The sequence below is a fragment of the Hyla sarda genome, chromosome 3 (genome assembly GCF_029499605.1).
Source record: "Hyla sarda isolate aHylSar1 chromosome 3, aHylSar1.hap1, whole genome shotgun sequence".
In the NCBI taxonomy this organism is placed as follows: domain Eukaryota; kingdom Metazoa; phylum Chordata; class Amphibia; order Anura; family Hylidae; genus Hyla; species Hyla sarda.
In genome coordinates this window covers 189,254,644-189,269,391 of record NC_079191.1, presented here as the reverse complement: position 1 = coordinate 189,269,391, position 14,748 = coordinate 189,254,644, and the positions used below count along the sequence as shown (strand labels likewise).

Sequence of the window (14,748 nt, the reverse complement as noted above, 5' to 3'; positions counted from 1 at the left end):
ATGATGTATATGACACCTTCCTAATGGTATTTATCCATATCTGCTGTGTATGATGTATATGACACCTTCCTAATGGTATTTATCCATATCTGCTGTGTATGATGTATATGACCCCTTCCTAATGGTATTTATCCATATCTGCTGTGTATGATTTATATGACACCTTCCTAATAGTATTTATCCATATCTGCTGTGTATGGATGTATATGACACCTTCCTAATGGTATTTATCCATATCTGATGTATATGATATATATGACACCTTCCTAATGGTATTTATCCATATCTGCTGTATATGATGTATATGACACCTTCCTAATGGTATTTATCCATATCTGCTGTGTATGATGTATATGACACCTTCCTAATGGTATTTATCCATATCTGCTGTATATGACACCTTCCTAATGGTATTTATCCATATCTGCTGTGTATGATGTATATGACACCTTCCTAATGGTATTTATCCATATCTGCTGTATATGATGTATATGACACCTTCCTAATGGTATTTATCCATATCTGCTGTATATGATGTATATGACACCTTCCTAATGGTATTTATCCATATCTGCAGTGTATGATGTATATGACACCTTCCTAATGGTATTTATCCATATCTGCTGTGTATGATGTATATGACCCCTTCCTAATGGTATTTATCCATATCTGCTATGTATGATGTATATGACACCTTCCTAATGGTATTCATCCATATCTGCTGTATATGACACCTTCCTAATGGTATTTATCCATATCTGCTGTGTATGATATATATGACACCTTCCTAATGGTATTTATCCATATCTGCTGTATATGATGTATATGACACCTTCCTAATGGTATTTATCCATATCTGCTGTGTATGATTTATATGACACCTTCCTAATGGTATTTATCCATATCTGCTGTGTATGGATGTATATGACACCTTCCTAATGGTATTTATCCATATCTGCTGTATATGACACCTTCCTAATGGTATTTATCCATATCTGCTGTGTATGATATATATGACACCTTCCTAATGGTATTTATCCATATCTGCTGTATATGATGTATATGACACCTTCCTAATGGTATTTATCCATATCTGCTGTATATGATGTATATGACACCTTCCTAATGGTATTTATCCATATCTGCTGTGTATGATGTATATGACACCTTCCTAATGGTATTTATCCATATCTGCTGTATATGACACCTTCCTAATGGTATTTATCCATATCTGCTGTGTATGATATATATGACACCTTCCTAATGGTATTTATCCATATCTGCTGTATATGATGTATATGACACCTTCCTAATGGTATTTATCCATATCTGCTGTGTATGATTTATATGACACCTTCCTAATGGTATTTATCCATATCTGCAGTGTATGATGTATATGACACCTTCCTAATGGTATTTATCCATATCTGCTGTATATGATGTATATGACACCTTCCTAATGGTATTTATCCATATCTGCTGTATATGACACCTTCCTAATGGTATTTATCCATATCTGCTGTGTATGATATATATGACACCTTCCTAATGGTATTTATCCATATCTGCTGTGTATGATGTATATGACACCTTCCTAATGGTATTTATCCATATCTGCTGTGTATGATTTATATGACACCTTCCTAATGGTATTTATCCATATCTGCTGTGTATGGATGTATATGACACCTTCCTAATGGTATTTATCCATATCTGCTGTGTATGATATATATGACACCTTCCTAATGGTATTTATCCATATCTGCTGTGTATGATATATATGACACCTTCCTAATGGTATTTATCCATATCTGCTGTATATGATGTATATGACACCTTCCTAATGGTATTTATCCATATCTGCTGTGTATGATGTATATGACACCTTCCTAATGGTATTTATCCATATCTGCTGTGTATGATATATATGACACCTTCCTAATGGTATATATCCATATCTGCTGTATATGATGTATATGACACCTTCCTAATGGTATTTATCCATATCTGCTGTGTATGATATATATGACACCTTCCTAATGGTATATATCCATATCTGCTGTATATGATGTATATGACACCTTCCTAATGGTATTTATCCATATCTGCTGTGTATGATATATATGACACCTTCCTAATGGTATTTATCCATATCTGCTGTGTATGATATATATGACACCTTTCTAATAGTATTTATCCATATCTGATGTATATGATATATATGACACCTTCCTAATGGTATTTATCCATATCTGATGTATATGATATATATGACACCTTCCTAATTGTATTTATCCATATCTGCTGTGTATGATATATACGACACCTTCCTAATAGTATTTATCCACATCTGCTGTGTATGATATATACGACACCTTCCTAATAGTATTTATCCACATCTGCAGTGTATGATGTATATGACACCTTCCTAATGGTATTTATCCATATCTGCTGTGTATGATGTATATGACACCTTCCTAATGGTATTTATCCACATCTGCTGTGTATGATATATATGACACCTTCCTAAGGCTTCTTTCACAATGCAGTTAGTGCCCATTAGTGTGACAGCCGCCAGGAGAGCCGGGCAGAATAGCGGGAGAAAAATTACTCCATGTGCGGTCTTCTCCTGCAATTCATAACAGCGCCCAGTGGCCCCCATAATAGTAAATGGAAGCCGCCGGGCTAAGTTACTTGCCGTTGCTCCCAGTCATGAGAACGGACGTTAAAGTCAGGGGAAAAAAAAAGAAAGGAGCTTTGACGGTCGTACTCGACAGGGAGCAACGGCAGTGTGCAAGAGGCCTAATGGTGTTCATCCCTATTTGCTGTATAGGACACCTTTCTAATGGTGTTCTTCCCTATCTGAGGCGTATGATGTATAGGACACCTTTCTAATAGTGATCATCCCTATCTGAGGTGTATGATGTATAGGACACCTTTCTAATGATGATCATCCCTATCTGAGGTGTATGATGTATAGGACACCTTTCTTATGGTGTTCTTCCCTATCTGAGGTGTATGATGTATAGGACACCTTTCTAATGGTGCCCATCCCTATCTGGAGGTGTATGATTTTATAGGACACCTTTCTAATGGTGTTCATCCCTATTTGCTGTATAGGACACCTTTCTAATGGTTTTTATCCCTATTTGCTGTATAGGACACCTTTCTTATGGTGTTCATCCCTATCTGAGGTGTATGATGTATAGGACACCTTTCTAATGGTGTTCATCCCTATCTGAGGTGTAGGATGTATAGGACACCTTTGTAATGTTGTTCCTCCATATCTGAGGTGTATGATGTATAGGACACCTTTCTAAGGGTGATCATCCCTATCTGAGGTGTATGATGTATAGGACACCTTTCTTATGGTGTTCTTCCCTATCTGAGGCGTATGATGTATAGGACACCTTTCTAAGGGTGTTCATCCCTATCTGAGGTGCATGATGTATAGGACACCTTTCTAATGGTGATCATCCCTATCTGAGGCGTATGATTTATAGGACACCTTTATTATGGTGTTCTTCCCTATCTGAGGCGTATGATGTATAGGACACCTTTCTTATGGTGTTCTTCCCTATCTGAGGTGTATGATGTATAGGACACCTTTCTAATGGTGTCCATCCCTATTTGCTGTACAGCACACCTTTCTAATGATTTTTATCCCTATTTGCTGTATAGGACACCTTTCTTATGGTGTTCATCCCTATCTGAGGTGTATGATGTATAGGACACCTTTCTTATGGTGATCATCCCTATCTGACACCTTTCTTATGGTGTTCATCCCTATCTGAGGTGTATGATGTATAGGACACCTTTCTTATGGTGATCATCCCTATCTGACACCTTTCTAAGGGTGTTCATCCCTATCTGAGGTGTATGATGTATAGGACACCTTTCTAATGGTGATCATCCCTATCTGAGGCGTATGATGTATAGGACACCTTTCTAATGGTGATCATCCCTATCTGAGGTGTATGATGTATAGGACACCTTTCTTATGGTGATCATCCCTATCTGAGTTGTATGATGTATAGGACACCTTTCTAATGGTGCTCATCCCTATCTGAGGCGTATGATGTATAGGACACCTTTCTTATGGTGTTCTTCCCTATCTGAGGCGTATGATGTATAGGACACCTTTCTAAGGGTGTTCATCCCTATCTGAGGTGCATGATGTATAGGACACCTTTCTAATGGTGATCATCCCTATCTGAGGCGTATGATTTATAGGACACCTTTATTATGGTGTTCTTCCCTATCTGAGGCGTATGATGTATAGGACACCTTTCTTATGGTGTTCTTCCCTATCTGAGGTGTATGATGTATAGGACACCTTTCTAATGGTGTCCATCCCTATTTGCTGTACAGCACACCTTTCTAATGATTTTTATCCCTATTTGCTGTATAGGACACCTTTCTTATGGTGTTCATCCCTATCTGAGGTGTATGATGTATAGGACACCTTTCTTATGGTGATCATCCCTATCTGACACCTTTCTTATGGTGTTCATCCCTATCTGAGGCGTATGATGTATAGGACACCTTTCTTATGGTGTTCATCCCTATCTGAGGTGTATGATGTATAGGACACCTTTCTAATGGTGATCATCCCTATCTGAGGCATATGATGTATAGGACACCTTTCTAATGGTGATCATCCCTATCTGAGGCGTATGATGTATAGGACACCTTTCTAATGGTGATCATCCCTATCTGAGGTGTATGATGTATAGGACACCTTTCTTATGGTGTTCATCCCTATCTGAGTTGTATGATGTATAGGACACCTTTCTAATGGTGCTCATCCCTATCTGAGGCGTATGATGTATAGGACACCTTTCTTATGGTGTTCTTCCCTATCTGAGGCGTATGATGTATAGGACACCTTTCTAATAGTGATCATCCCTATCTGAGGCGTATGATGTATAGGACACCTTTCTAATAGTGATCATCCCTATCTGAGGCGTATGATGTATAGGACACCTTTCTAATGGTGATCATCCCTATCTGAGGTGTATGATGTATAGGACACCTTTCTAATGGTGATCATCCCTATCTGAGGTGTATGATGTATAGGACACCTTTCTAATGGTGATCATCCCTATCTGAGGCGTATGATGTATAGGACACCTTTCTAATAGTGATCATCCCTATCTGAGGCGTATGATGTATAGAACACCTTTCTAATAGTGATCATCCCTATCTGAGGCGTTTGATGTATATATAGGACACCTTTCTAATGGTGATCATTCCTATCTGAGGCGTATGATGTATAGGACACCTTTCTAATGGTGATCATTCCTATCTGAGGCGTATGATGTATAGGACACCTTTCTAATGGTGATCATTCCTATCTGAGGCGTATGATGTATAGGACACCTTTCTAATGGTGTTCATCCTATCTGAGGTGTATGATGTATAGGACACCTTTCTAATGGTGATCATTCCTATCTGAGGCGTATGATGTATAGGACACCTTTCTAATGGTCATCATCCCTATCTGAGGCGTATGATGTATAGGACACCTTTCTAATGGTCATCATCCCTATCTGAGGCGTATGATGTATAGGACACCTTTCTAATGGTGATCATCCCTATCTGAGGCGTATGATGTATAGGACACCTTTCTAATGGTGATCATCCCTATCTGAGGCGTATGATGTATAGGACACCTTTCTTATGGTGTTCATCCCTATCTGAGGCGTATGATGTATAGGACACCTTTCTTATGGTGTTCATCCCTATCTGAGGCGTATGACGTATAGGACACCTTTCTTATGGTGATCATCCCTATCTGAGGTGTATGACGTATAGGACACCTTTCTTATGGTGTTCTTCCCTATCTGAGGTGTATGACGTATAGGACACCTTTCTTATGGTGTTCTTCCCTATCTGAGGTGTATGATGTATAGGACACCTTTCTTATGGTGTTCATCCCTATCTGAGGTGTATGATGTATAGGACACCTTTCTAATGGTGATCATCCCTATCTGAGGTGTATGATGTATAGGACACCTTTCTTATGGTGATCATCCCTATTTGAGATGTATGATGTATAGGACACCTTTCTGATTGTGCTTATTAAGGTTTCCATCATTTTGAGGGCAGGAATAGCATTGTGATGAGATCCCACGTGTAACCTGCTGGCTAACAACACTTCAACCAGTTGTGATTGGCTGATAGCAGCTGTGACGTCACTGATATGACCACATAGATGTCCTCTGTGCACCCACCACCATAAGTTGTCATGTGAGAAGCCAGTGTCACCCCTCATGCACTTTCCCAAACTAGTGGTGTGCCCAGCAGAAGGGGCAGTGACCTGCGGTTCTCACCCTGGGCAGCTCTCTCAGCTGGTTGGCATCTAGGAGCAGCTCCTCCAGGCTCCGGCTGTACCTGTACACCTCCTCGGGCACTGCCAGCAGGGAGCAGTGCCTCTTATCCATGAACTCCACATGACGGTTACACCGCCACAGGGGGATGCAGTGGAACATCCCCGAGGAAAGTCCGAACCAGCGGCCCAGCGTGCCTATTGTGCCCGGGGCCAGGTAGCCAGCCCTCCCGCTCCGCCCGGGTCACCTCCGATCACTTCCGAGCACTTTGTATGTCCCGCTCTGCTGCGCACCCTCACCATCCAGGTGTATGCGGCACAAGTTTCTAAAGTCCCGAGAGTCCGGTCACTACGTCCGGTGCAGACAATGACCCCGCGCCCGCGGGTCACCCCTCCCTAGATCCCAGGAAGTAACCTGAGCGGAGAGCGTATGGCCCAGACTGCAGGCGGTGCGACTGTCCCTCCCCCTGTGTGGACATGTACACATGGACCGGTGTGTGCGCGCCGCCTCCTCCTCCTCTATTATCACCTCACGGCCTCTCCCTCCCTCCTACGTCCGGGTGCCCCGCCCTTCCCGGGCTCCGGGCTCGCACTGTGTATCCTGCGGGGAGGAGGTGATGTGTGGAGCGGGGCACAGGCTGAGTCACCAGGAGAGGCCTGACAGGACCGGGGACACCGCAACACCTGACCCCAGACTGCAACCGGCCTGTGTGCTGTCACCGGGTGTACTCACACTGCTAGTCTGGGGAGTTCTATCATGTCACATGGTGTTGTGTGTTATAGGGTGTGATGTGACATGGTGTTGTGTGTGTTATAGGGTGTGATGTCACATGGTGTTGTGTGTTATAGGGTGTGATGTCACATGGTGTTGTGTGTTATAGGGTGTGATGTCACATGGTGTTGTGTGTTATAGGGTGTGATGTCACATGGTGTTGTGTGTTATAGGTGTGTGTGATGTCACATGGTGTTGTGTGTTATAGGTGTGTGTGATGTCACATGGTGTTGTGTGTTATAGGGTGTGATGTCACATGGTGTTGTGTGTGTTATAGGTGTGTGTGATGTCACATGGTGTTGTGTGTGTTATAGGGTGTGATGTCACATGGTGTTGTGTGTGTTATAGGGTGTGATGTCACATGGTGTTGTGTGTGTTATAGGGTGTGATGTCACATGGTGTTGTGTGTGTTATAGGTGTGTGTGATGTCACATGGTGTTGTGTGTGTTATAGGGTATGATGTCACATGGTGTTGTGTGTGTTATAGAGGTGTGTGATGTCACATGGTGTTGTGTGTTTTATAGGGTATGATGTCACATGGTGTTGTGTGTTATAGGGTGTGTGTGATGTCACATGGTGTTGTGTGTGTTATAGGTGTGTGTGATGTCACATGGTGTTGTGTGTGTTATAGGGTGTGATGTCACATGGTGTTGTGTGTGTTATAGGTGTGTGTGATGTCACATGGTGTTGTGTGGTATGATGTCACATGGTGTTGTGTGTTATAGGGTGTGTGATGTCACATGGTGTTGTGTGTGTAATGTCACATGGTGTTGTGTGATGTCACATGGTGTTGTGTGTGTATAGGGTATGATGTCACATGGCGTTGTGTGTTATAGGGTGTGTGTGATGTCACATGGTGTTGTGTGTGTGTGTGATGTCACATGGTGTTGTGTGATGTCACATGGTGTTGTGTGTGTTATAGGTGTGTGTGATGTCACATGGTGTTGTGTGTGTTATAGGGTGTGATGTCACATGGTGTTGTGTGTTATAGGGTGTGATGTCACATGGTGTTGTGTGTGTTATAGGTGTGTGTGATGTCACATGGTGTTGTGTGTGTTATAGGGTGTGATGTCACATGGTGTTGTGTGTTATAGGGTGTGATGTCACATGGTGTGTGTGTTATAGGTGTGTGTGATGTCACATGGTGTTATAGGGTGTGATGTCACATGGTGTTGTGTGTTATAGGGTGTGATGTCACATGGTGTTGTGTGTGTTATAGGGTGTGATGTCACATGGTGTTGTGTGTGTTATAGGTGTGTGTGATGTCACATGGTGTTGTGTGTGTTATAGGGTGTGATGTCACATGGTGTTGTGTGTTATAGGGTGTGATGTCACATGGTGTTGTGTGTTATAGGTGTGTGTGTGATGTCACATGGTGTTGTGTGTGTTATAGGGTGTGATGTCACATGGTGTGTGTTATAGGTGTGTGATGTCACATGGTATGTGTGATGTCACATGGTGTTGTGTGTGTTATAGGTGTGTGTGATGTCACATGGTGTTGTGTGTGTTATAGGGTGTGATGTCACATGGTGGTGTGTGTGATGTCACATGGTGTGTGTGTTATAGGTGTGTGTGATGTCACATGGTGTGTGTGTTATAGGGAGTGATGTCACATTGTGTTGTGTGTGTTATAGGTGTGTGTGATGTCACATGGTGTGTGTGTTATAGGGTATGATGTCACATGGTGTTGTGTGTTATAGGGTGTGTGTGATGTCACATGGTGGTGTTAGTGTTATAGGTATGTGATGTCACATGGTGTTGTGTGTGTTATCGGTGTGTGTGATGTCAAATGGTGTTGTGTGTGTTATAGGGTATGATGTCACATGGAGTTGTGTGTTAGGGTGTGTGTGATGTCACATGGTCTTGTGTGTGTTATAGGGTATGATGTCACATGTTGTGTATGTTATATGATGTTGTTTATGTTATAGGGTGTGATGTCACATGGTGTTGTGTGTGTTATAGTGTGTGATGTGACATGGTGTGTGTGTGTGTTATCGGGTGTGATGTTACATGATGTTGTGTATGTTATATGGTGCAATGTCACATGGTGTTGTGTGTGTTATAGGGTGTGATGTGACATGGTGGTGTGTGTCATAGGGTGTGATGTGACATGATGTGTGTGTTATAGGGTGTGATGTCACACAGTGTTGTGTATGTTATAGGGTGTGATGTGACATGGTGTGTGTATGTTATAGGGTGTGATGTCATACAGTGTTGTGTGTGTTATAGGGTGTGATGTGACATGGTGTGTGTATGTTATAGGGTGTGATATCACATGGCTTTGTATGTGTTATAGGGTGTGATGTGACATGATGTGTGTATGTTATAGGGTGTGATGTGACATGGTGTTGTGTGTGTTATAGGGTATGATGTGACATGGTGTTGTGTGTTATAGGGTATGATGTCACATGGTGTTGTGTGTGTTATAGGGTGTGATGTCACATGGTGTGTGTGTTATAGGGTATGATGTGACATGGTGTGTGTATGTTATAGGGTGTGATGTGACATGGTGTGTGTATGTTATAGGGTGTGATGTGACATGGTGTTGTGTGTGTTATAGGGTGTGATGTCACATGGTGTGTGTTATAGGGTATGATGTCACATGGTGTTGTGTGTGTTATAGGGTGTGATGTCACATGGTGTGTGAGTTATAGGGTATGATGTGACATGGTGTTGTGTGTGTTATAGGGTGTGATGTCACATGGTGTTGTGTGTTATAGGGTATGATGTGACATGGTGTGTGTGTTATAGGGTGTGATGTCACATGGTGTTGTGTGTTATAGGGTGTGATGTCACATGGTGTGTGTGTTATAGGGTGTGATGTCACATGGTGTGTGTGTGTTATAGGGTGTGATGTGACATGGTGTTGTGTGTGTTATAGGGTGTGATGTCACATGGTGTGTGTGTGTTATAGGGTGTGATGTCACATGGTGTGTGTTATAGGGTATGATGTGACATGGTGTTGTGTGTGATGTCACATGGTGTGTGTTATAGAGTGATGTCACATGGTGTGTGTGTTATAGGGTGTGATGTCACATGGTGTTGTGTATGTTATAGGGTGTGATGTCACAAGGTGTTGTGTATGTCATAGGGAGTGATTTGACATGATGTGTGTGTTATAGGTTGTGATTTTACATGTTGTGTTATAGGTTGTGATGTTACAACGTATTGTGTGTGTAGTTAGCCAAATGATAGTTAAACTGATAGTGTGTCTTATTGTGTATATTGTATGATGCTTAACCAGTTGCTGTCTAAGGATGAGCCGGTTCGCCCTGAGACGACAACCGTTGTATGGCGCGGTCTCCCGACTCGAGTCCGCGCCATACTGGCGTCCCCCAGCTGATTCCTGTAGCTGGGGGCTGACGTTAATAGCCGACATGCTATTAAACCCTTTAGATCGCCGCTGTCAAAGTTGACAGGTGTCTTAAGGGACATTTAAACCATCCCTGTGATCCACTGCTGAGGCAGCCGTATGACTTACCTCGCGTCCTATGCCGGCTGCTGCGCTGTGAATGATAAAGCCTGGCATTTATCAAAAGTGAATTGGTTTTTGTTCACTTTAGATTAAAAAATAAGTTGTGGGCAAAGTTGCGTTTGTGCGCCAAATTTATCAAATGGCGCACAGATGTTAATGAATTCCCACTGAACAGCTCTGTTTAAATTTCGCAGAGCAGGGGCGGGCCATGTGACAATTGTATTAAAAGTCGCGCCCCTTGAAGTGGACCTATTGTCAACAAAAACTTTTTATATAATACCATTATATGTATATTTGTAATATACATTGGTTAAAAAAAATGTGTATATTTTAGTCCCTGCTATTACCTGTGTGTCTCTATGAGGAGTCCAAATACAGGAAGTGAGGGCAGGACAAGCAGGGATCTGTGCAGACTCCTGGCCTGTCAATCATCCTGCTGTGTGAGCCTGGAACATGTTCTAGAGCTCAGTGCACACTGTCCTGCTATTTCTTACTGCACAGATCCCTGCTTGTCCACCCTCACTTCCTGTATTTGGACTCCTCATAGAGACACACAGACAATAGCTGCAGGGACTAAAATATACATATTTTTTAACCAATGTATATTACAAATATACATATAATGGTATTATCTACATTATATAAAAAGTTTTTGCTGACAACAGGTACACTTTAAGGGTGCGTTCCCACCTGGCGTATACGTAGCGTATTTCACATTACGCGAAATTTACGGCAGTAGCGGGAAATACGCTGCGTATTCCTTGCTCACTATACACACAGGGCTTTCCGGCGGCAGCCCTATGTGTGTAGTGAGTTTTGGAGGGTTGCCGCTGGAAAGCCCTGTGTGTATAGTGAGCAAAGAATACGCAGCGTATTTCCGCTGCTGCCGTAAAATTTGCGTAGCGTGAAATACACTACGTATACACCAAGTGGGAACGCACCCTTTAACGATTGTCGCATAGAGTAATATAGGGCAGGGATGAATTGCCCTGTGATTTCTTCTAAATATGGTCCGTGCGACTTTTCACAAAAAAAGTCACACATGATAAATTAGTGACAACTGCACAAAGTAATCAAAATGAGATCACAGGAAAAGTCGCACGGGACCAGCAAATTTAGACGAAAATAGTCTAAACAGATTGATAAATTCCCCTCAGTGTACCCATCTTCTAATGCACCATGTCAATGGACTCCAATGGCCCCTAAAGTCACCAAATCTCAATCCAGAGCAACTATGGGATGTGGTGGAATGGAAGATTCATTTCATGGATGTGCCGTCGACAAATCTGCAGAAACTGTGATGTTATCATGTCCATATGGATATAAACCAATAGTAAGACCAAGTTGGTTGCAAAAGAACGAGTGTTCAGTGCATCAATCATTAATAACCTATCAAATAAGCACCAAACATTTGAATGTAAAAATGAAAAATCTTTATTAAGCACATACAATTATATAAAACATGATTTAAAAAAAATCAGCAACAGTCAGAAAAAAAATTGCAAAGATTAGATACATGCTATTCTCCTTCAAAGTCTGAAAATCTGTGACTATATGGTAATATAGATGTGGTCACAATATTTGTATAAAGGTATAAAAAGTACCTAATGACACCACAAATATGCACAAAAACTGCAAAATATAAGAACAGGAGATACAGAGTGTAATACAGCAACTGTCAATGCTGAAAACCGGGGGCAAGGGTGCATTAGGAGGAAATAGCTGATGACATTGGTGAGATGGGGATGGTAGTTGTTTCAGCTATTTCCTCCTAATGCACCCCTTGCCCCCGGTTTCACTTTAAACAAAAACCCTGCCCCCCCCCACAAATGGGGGTAGTTAAGGGTTAAATTAACTATCCTATATTTTAAGTGGACATATAAGTAACATGTGACCAAGTATTATCGAAATATCTCCAGCCGTTTGGAAGTTATGCAGTAACACATATTTCCCATAGACTTGTATGGGACTTTAAACAAAATCCCTGACCCTGGCAAACATGGGCGAGTAAGGGTTAAATCACCTCTCCGTTTGTTGTTGACATATAAGTAACGTGTGCCAAGTTTCATGTTAACGTGATGCTGGAACATACACACATACATATACACACACACACACACACATTGGGGGACATATATCAAAGATTTTACCCCTGTTTTGTTTTAAAATTTTTGCGCAAAATTTTGCGCAAGCTGTTTTTTTGCGTCTTTTTTTGCCTACATTCTGGTGGAGCATTTCCTCCTGATGTGTATTTTTCGGTGTACCTTGGAGTGACATATTTAGTACACGCAAATTTATTAACTGCGTACATTTCATTTACCCGCAGAAATCTTGCACAATGACTATATTTTTTTATGCAAATTGAGGAGATTACTATATTTGCCTACAATTTATTAAACTTATTGTGCTTGATTGATAAATTTAGCGCTTCTGTGCATAATTTAGAATTCGGCAAAATGGGTAAACTGCTTCTACCATACACAAATAATGATATATTTCCCCCATTGAGTTTTATATATATATATATATATATATATATATATATATATATATGTCCTTAACCCCTTAAGGACCCAGACAATTTTCAGTGTAGGACCCGGCCATTTTTTGCACATCTGACCACTGTCACTTTAAACATTAATAACTCTGGGATGCTTTTACCTTTCATTCTGATTTCGAGATTGTTTTTTCGTGACATATTCTACTTTCTAAAATTTTGTCGATACTTGCATCATTTCTTGGTGAAAAATTCCAAAATTTGATGAAAAAATTCAAAATTTTGAATTTTTTTTAAATTTGAAGCTGTCTGCTTATAAGGAAAATTAATATTCCAAATAAATTATATATTGATTAACAATATGTCTACCTTATGTTTGCATCATAAAATTTACATGTTTTTGCTTTTGGAAGACATTAGAGGGCTTCAAAGTATAGCAGCAATTTTCCAATTTTTCACAAAATTTTCTAAATCGAAATTTTTCAGGGACCAGTTCAGTTTTGAAGTGGATTTGAAGGCCCTTCATATTAGAAATACCCCACAAATGACCCCATTATAAAAACTGCACTCCTCAAAGTATTCAAAATGACATTCAAAAGGTTTGTTAACCCTTTAGGTGTTTCACAGGAATAGCAGCAAATTGAAGGAGAAAATTCTAAATCTTAATTTTTTACACTGGCATGTTCTTGTAGACCCAGTTATTGAATTTTTACAAGGGGTAAAAGGGGAGAAATCTTCCTAAAATGTGTAACCCAATTACTCTTGAGTAAGAAAATACCTCATATGTGTATGTCAAGTGTTCGGCGGGCGCAGTAGAGGGCTCAGAAGGGAAGGAGCGACACTGAGATTTTGGGGAGTTTTTCTGAAATGGTTTTTGGGGGGAATGTCACATTTAAGAAGCCACTATGGTGCCAGAACAGCAAAAAGAAAACACATGGCATACTATTGAAGGAGAAAATTCAAAATCTTAATTTTTTACACTCGCATGTTCTTGTAGACCCAGTTATTGAATTTTTACAAGCAGTAAAAGAGAGAAATCTTCCTAAAATGTGTAACCCAATTTCTCTCGAGTAAGGAAATACCTCATATGTGTATAACAAGTTTTCGGCGGGCACAGTAGAGGGCTCAAAAGGGAAGGAGCGACACTGGGATTTTGGGGAGTGAGTTTTTCTGAAATGGTTTTTGGGGGGGCATGTCACATTTGGGAAGCCCCTATGGTACCAGAACAGCAAAAAAAAAAAAAACACATGGCATACTATTTTAGAAACCACACCCCTCAAGGCATGTAACAAGGGGTCCAGGGAGCCTTAACACCCCACAGTTGTTTGACGACTTTTCGTTAAAGTTGGATGTGTAAATGATTTTTTATTTCACTAAAATGCTAGTTTTCCCTCAAATTTAAATTTTTACAAGGGATAATAAGACAAAATGCCCCCCAATATTTGTAACCCCATCTCTTCTGAGTATGGAAATACCCCATGTGTGGACGTTAAGTGCTCTGTGGGTGAACTACAATGCTCAGAAGAGAAGGAGCGCCATTGAGCTTTTGGGGAAAAAAAATGTTTGGAATGGAAGTCAGGGGCCATGTGCGTTTACAAAGTCCCCCGTGCTGCCAGAACAGTGGACCCCCCCACATGTGACCCCATTTTGGAAACTACACCCCCACAGAATTT

At 41.0% G+C, this 14,748-nt stretch overlaps 1 protein-coding gene across 2 annotated transcripts in view; it reads right to left on the bottom strand.

The window, feature by feature from the left end:
- Nucleotides 1–7,133, bottom strand: part of LRRC1 (leucine rich repeat containing 1) — a 254,328-nt gene extending 247,195 nt beyond the window's left edge. Inside the window, exon 1 of one of the 2 annotated variants that reach the window (XM_056565745.1) lies at nt 6,861–7,133. Coding sequence is in view for 1 of the 2 variants with exons in the window: in XM_056565744.1 (XP_056421719.1) it covers nt 6,336–6,494 (159 nt within the window). In the remaining variant the exon portion in view is untranslated. The other variant, XM_056565744.1, reaches the window with a different exon arrangement.
- Nucleotides 7,134–14,748: the final 7,615 nt, after the last annotated feature.